The 6,383-nt window shown below is 36.2% G+C and overlaps 1 protein-coding gene across 2 annotated transcripts in view; it reads right to left on the bottom strand.

The window, feature by feature from the left end:
• Positions 1-4,331: 4,331 nt before the first annotated feature.
• CSN6 (COP9 signalosome subunit 6) overlaps positions 4,332-6,383 on the bottom strand; it is a 256,482-nt gene continuing 254,430 nt past the window's right edge. For both annotated transcript variants that reach the window (XM_090381728.1, XM_090381726.1), the window contains one exon: positions 4,332-4,589. In XM_090381728.1, the coding sequence (XP_090237854.1) occupies positions 4,518-4,589 (72 nt within the window). In that variant the 3' untranslated portion in view covers positions 4,332-4,517. The remainder of the gene's footprint in view (positions 4,590-6,383) is intronic.

Below are 6,383 nucleotides of genomic sequence, written 5' to 3'. Positions count from 1 at the left end.
GATATGAAGGTTGTTAGGGTTGCTAATGACATTAAGGAAGGTACACTACTGCAACTAGAAAAGTTGAGCAGATGGGCAGAGAGGTGGCAACTGAAATTTAACATTATTATTATTATTATTAGCCATATGGTGCAAGGAAGCCTGAGGCTTCCAGCCAAAAAAAAAAAAAAAAAAATCTGAATTACCTTGTTAGTTTGTTTGTTATTTGGTTTTTAGGAGCATTAGCAACTAAGGCCATATTGCTCCGAGGATATGCGGTGGTCATTCCCTGACCTTTCCGCATCCTCCGTATTTGGTGGTCATGGGCTTGAACCCCGGTCTAATCAAGAAGCGTGTGCTGCTCTGCCCATCTGGCTGCGGAGGCGCTACTCTGAATTACCTTGAGAGAGAGAGAGAACAAAAGTCGCAAGTAGAAGGGAATCACCAAGAAAAAGAAGAATGATAATATCCAGCTCAGGACCCTGGGTGTGCCAAGCGCATACACTGACAAATGCAAAGTACTGCTTATGTCTAGAGGTAACCCCCCCCCCTCCTAGAGAAATGTACCAACTGTGTGGTACTACACTCATGGTAGGAGGGAATGAAAAAGACCTGGGTGGGGTTGATTGTGCAGTTGGATATGAAGTTTTCTGAGCAATGCAGATAGATTGCCAGAGCAGGTCATGGGATCTTGTCAATGATATACAGGAATTTTGCTAGCAGGAATAAGGAGGTGATTATCCCCTTGTATAAGGCAATGGTCAGTACTCAAGATGTACACAGTACACCTTGAGTACTGCATACAAATCTGGAGACCTCAATTTAGGAAGGATGTAGAGTTGCTAGAAAGTGTATAGAGAAGGGCAACAAGACTGGTGCGGGGAACAAAGGGGTGCTCTTACAAAGAAAGTCTTAAATTCTGCAGATTGCAGTGTCTGGAAACTAGATACCTGAGGTGATCTGATTGGGCTATATAAGGCCTTGAATGGTTTGAACAGGCTAAATTCCGATGGGATTCTTCCGCTTGCGAGGGGGCATAAATTCAAATTGAGGAAAGACAGTTGTAGAACAGATGTGTAGAAATTTGCCTTTAGCCAGTGGGTAGTTGATTACTAAAACAAACTTCCATCTGCCAATGTGGAAGCTAATAGCTTAAATAAATTCAAGAAAGAAGTGGACAAAATTTTGGTGCGAATGGATGGTGAAATAGAAAGGATTTTTTTTTTTTTTTTTTGACTGATGCTTTCTTGCATCATATGCCTCTGCTAATGCTAATCAGTGAGAAATCTGGCTACCACTTTCAAAAACTGGAAGGCAAACTACAACAGAGAAGCTTACTTTGAAGAACTTTGTTAAACACAACTAAAAGCCTTCTAGATCAAGAAAAAATTCTTGCATTTCCCCAAATGTTTACATGGAATTTATCTAAGGTGACTAAATGACCTCTGATGCAATCCGTATTTGAGAACACTGATCACATAGAAGGCTTCAAGATAATCGAGATTGTCAGAAAAATTGGAAATAAGTAGGATGTCTCCATAACCTGGTGTGGCATGCAGCTTTACAGACCCACCTATAAAATTTGCATGTTAATCATCAGTTTGAGATTAGAAGTTCTTCCTCTGTACATCTGTACATTCCTAAACATATGCCAAGTTTTACTTCAGTGATACGTGTTAAGTAAAATTGATAAAATATAGTAATGTTTATGCATGTAGTAGTTCAAATTTTCTTGAACTTAGCAAAATTGTTAGAACTTTCCGATTCAAAATTTGATTTACTTTTGTCCGATAGTGATAATAGTATTATTTTCGATCCTGACAATGTCTTGTAGTACTGATGACAGAAAATCTGTCAACCAATGCTGGTGTGGAAAATTAGTGACACCACGCAAGGTAAATGATGTTTCATTCCAACATTTTCCCTTTGCTGTTTTCAAATGATGGATTTTGTTATTTTGTTTGAGTAATTCAAGTATTCCAAACAACTAAACTTGAATATTTTAAGCTTTTTTTTTTTGTACTGAAATTTTGAATAAAACAAATAATTATGCCAACAAAAACCTTTTCAAATAACCTACTTTCTGATTATTGCATATGGTGCAACGGGATTTCTGTTTTAATAAATGAACTAAAGGATTTTTTTTTTTTTTTTTTTGTGATTATTGACATGGGACTAAATGAAAAAAATGAAAAGAAAGAAATATTTTGGAATTGTGAAACACATGGGGTGTTTCAAAAAATACCATTCCCTAAAATCATATAAATAATAAATATTTAAAATGTCTTTATCAATCAAGTTTATAAAAACTCATGTAAACTGGAAAATAAATAATGTTTAAATGGCTCATATTCAGTTTTTTTTTCTTTTCGTGCTGAACCAGAACAGGAATACAGAAGAAATAATGCTGGACTGCAAAGGGTGTACTTCTTAGACTAAAAATTTTAAGGCAGAAGCCTCAAAAAATGTAAATTTTAAACTAATAAGGAAAAGGAAACTCATTATGAAGGATTTCACAATATGAGACATTATAACGATAGTGTGATATACAAACTTCAGTTTCTCTTAAAATTCAATTATGCAATAATGAAACAATTGCATTAAACAATGCCATATACTGAGGCTTTCAACCCTAAAATTTCATTAATCTAAGAAGTAGCTGCCTTTTGGCACCTCTATGTTGTGTAAATAAGTTACAACTGAGTTATCAGCTCTCATACTTCAGGGTGAGTGGCCTCTATAGCTGAGTGGTCAGGAGCAGGAGTGCAGTAGCACGTGCTCTTTGAGTAGGATGGGGTTCGACCCCCTGACTGCTAAATACGGTCGATCCGCCAAGCCACACTGGGCCAGCATTGCAGTTCATGGTCCAGTTTCCTCAACATGAATCGCTGAGGAGGCTCCCATCCTGCAGTGGATAGATAATGCCTGCAGTTTACTTTTTTTTTTTTTTTTTACTTTTTACCTCATGGTGCCTACTTGTCCCCAAACAATAGGCCAAATAGCTTTGAAATGTTGCTGTCTGGATGGTGGTACCCAACTAACAATAAGTGACAGTAGACTTCTTTAATGGGAAAGTGTTACTTGTTCAAAGTATAAGGAGAATGCAACTTGTTGTGAATGATTTCAATATGAGGAGTTGTAATGATGCCTAACATGCAAATGTAATTGTCTTAAAATTCAACTGTGTAGGAATTGCCCTAAATTTTATTAGTCTAAAAGTTTTCTCTTTTAGAAAATCAAAAATATTTTTCAGAAATAAAGAAGAAATGGGTGGGCTGTTAGGGTCCAGCGCCCCCAATCACGAAAAACTATGTTTTTCATGACTGGTTGTACCACTGCTACCAGGTTTACAAGGTGGCGGTATTACGTCAAGTGATAAGACCTACCACCGGGTATCATCTCGTGTCACAGATGCTCAGCCATGACACCTTGGCTCCTGTTCACATTAGCACGAAGGTGCAAGTACGGGTTAGTGAGTTTATTTTTATTCTGTTGCATTTTCAGTGTTCTATAAGAAGGACTGATGAAACTTCTGTAAAGAAGAGTAGGCTCAACTGCCTTGTACCAGACAAAGGAAGCACTGGATGCTTTATCATGCAATTTCGCCACATCCAGGGAATGTAGCTCCTCCAGTTTCCCCTCTGACCTAGCATGACATGCTAACTTCTTGGGCACTATGGCCATGAAGTCCAAATTTACCAATCTTAGACAGGAGTAGAAAGGTTTTCCTTTGAGGACTCTAGTTTTTCCCCCTTCACTTCAACAAATTTTCCATATATTTATGGTCATCCTCAATAAGAAGCCTGATCTTTATTCCGACTCTCTCTGGACATATGAGTGCCTCTTGGACTGGCAAATGCCATGACTAAATAAATGAAATGCACACAACCTTGTAACCAGCAATATTTATGAAGGTTCATAAAATTCATCAATTATAAATTGTATTTAAATTTTATGTTAGTGCATCTCCCATAAGTATGACCATTTACCATTACCTTTTCTTGGTTTAATGTTAAACCTCTAAAGGAGGATGACATGCCTGCTTCAAAACAAATTTCTCACTAATGTTTTCTTATAAAATCTGACCTAAAGTTTCTGATTTATTTTGATATAAGAGGTTTTGAGCATCAATGTATTTTAAATATCATAAGAATAGTGTAATATATTAAAAGTTCATTCACTTCTTAGTTGCTATGAATAATGTCAGTGTACATCATATTAAAGATATCCTATAATTAAATTTATCTTTTTTAACTATAAGTAATATTAGCTTTTGGACAGTAAACTCACTTGAGAATTCTATTACTTATAAAAGCAGGAACACTATTTTTCATGGACTGTTTTTATTGTACTTTTAATTCTTTAACGTATGGAAGCCATTACAAGAGAATTAGATACATGTGACTTCTGAAGATATATTACACAAATCACTAAAGATGAATGAAATAATTAGTAAGAATGGTGATCTCTGTACAGGAAAAGTCTTATGTAGATTAATGGCTGCTCACAGTCTGGTGGATTTTTTTTTTTTTTTCCCTTCAGAAGAATAGTCCTCTCATTCGTCTTCCCATCCCTTGTCTATCATAAAGTACATTGAATTTGTTCACAAACTGAAAAAAAGGAAAAAAACAAGAGTGATTACTGAAAAAATTAATTATATCTGTTTTCATTATGTAAATATGCTATCATATTAAGTTGCTGAATTCATTTCTTCATTAAGTGTGCATAAAATATATATATATACAAGTAACCCTCGTATAACACGGGTTCCTGTAAAATGTCGTGTTGTGCGAAACCATGTTATACTGGACTAAGACAAAGTACAAAAAGGGGGGAGTTACATTCCAAAAGCTAACAAAAATACACTATTCTAGATTTTGTGTATCTTCTGCTCTCTTTAAAAAATCAGTAATCTGGGTTTGTTTGCTTTTGCTTGATAAAGCAAAAGGAAAAAGCTTTGTGAATTTCATCATATGGAAATAAGGATTTTTGAAGCTCCCTTTTTAACTCTGGGGGTCCTTTCATTCAAGAATCAGCATTCGAAAAATAAGATTCTAATTGCTCAGCTAACTTTATGCCTTCCCGTATGCTTATTAGTGTAAAATTTGGAAGTTTAGAATTTTTACCTGCGATATCATCCTTTGAATTGATTTGATTTGACCTCTGATACCATTTGCACCAAATCAACTATACCGGCTTCTTTTTCTACCAGTAATCCTTGAACATCTTCAGTAATCATATCTTTTTTATTTTTTAGAAGCATCGGCAACTAAGGCCATGTTAATTGTCTATAAATTGAATGTGTCCTGAGGTCGATTTTCTGTTTTGCTGGACGAAAAAAAACCATGCTACCCTCGCTCGACTAACTCAGCCACATTGTGAAAAAGACAAATGAAAATTCCTCCCTTCATTGACTGGATTCAAACTCGGGTCTTTTCTAGAGGGTGTGGGGAAGAGGGCGATTCTATGAACTGTGCTATCCACAAGGGCTTCAATAGTCATATCATCAAAACCTTCCCCTCCTACCAACGTAGCAAGTTCTACTATCGCACCAATTCCGTTTTCTGCCCATTCGATCATATTTCCTGAATGAACTGACTCTGGCCACGCATTTAACATTGACGGTTTTACTTCTTTCAGCAATAAAGCTATGATTCTGATACAGTCCACAATTGAGAAATGTTTCCATACCCCCATTACTTCAATAGATTCAGAATAATTTTTTTTCAAAATCCATTGTAACGATTTTCTGATGGAATGAGTTTTAAAGGTGGATATAATGCCTTTATCTAACTGCTGAATGAAAGAAGTTGTATTAACCCAGTACAATTGGGCAGTAGGAACATAACTTTAACATTTGGATGACTTAAATCTTTTTGATGGCCTGGTGTGCTATCTAATAGTAATAAAACTTTGAAATCTAGATTTTTCCACAAGTTCAACAAGTACAAGTTCAATAGCACAGAACGTAACACGGGAATTTCCAAATAAAATAAAATACACGGATTTCTGAATATTTTTATTTTTTTGACTAGCAAGTCAACAGCAGGGATTCAAAAAGAGTGGAAACATTGAAAAATTACATCCAACATAATAGCAGGGTTTTCCCCACACAAAAGCTCAAAAATATCCTGTTATGCGAGGTTTACTAAAATTCTATAACCGTGTTAGAGCTGTTTGTTTGTTTATTTGTTTTTTAGGAGCATTAGCAACTAAGGCCATATTGCTTCGGGATATGCGGTGGTCATTCCCTGACCTTTCCGCATCCTCCGTATTTGGTGGTGACGGGCTCGAACCCCGGTCTAATCAAGAAGCGTGTGCTATGCACTGCTGCTCCTTCCCACCTGGCTACGGAGGCACACCGTGTTAGAGCAAAACCATGTTATATAAGTACCATGTTGTGT

The sequence above is a fragment of the Mastigoproctus giganteus genome, chromosome 9, assembly GCF_048544385.1.
Source record: "Mastigoproctus giganteus isolate SK-2022 chromosome 9, ASM4854438v1, whole genome shotgun sequence".
In the NCBI taxonomy this organism is placed as follows: Eukaryota; Metazoa; Arthropoda; class Arachnida; order Uropygi; family Thelyphonidae; genus Mastigoproctus; species Mastigoproctus giganteus.
Note: the sequence above shows the minus strand (reverse complement) of the source record. Positions and strands in the feature narration are given on the sequence as shown.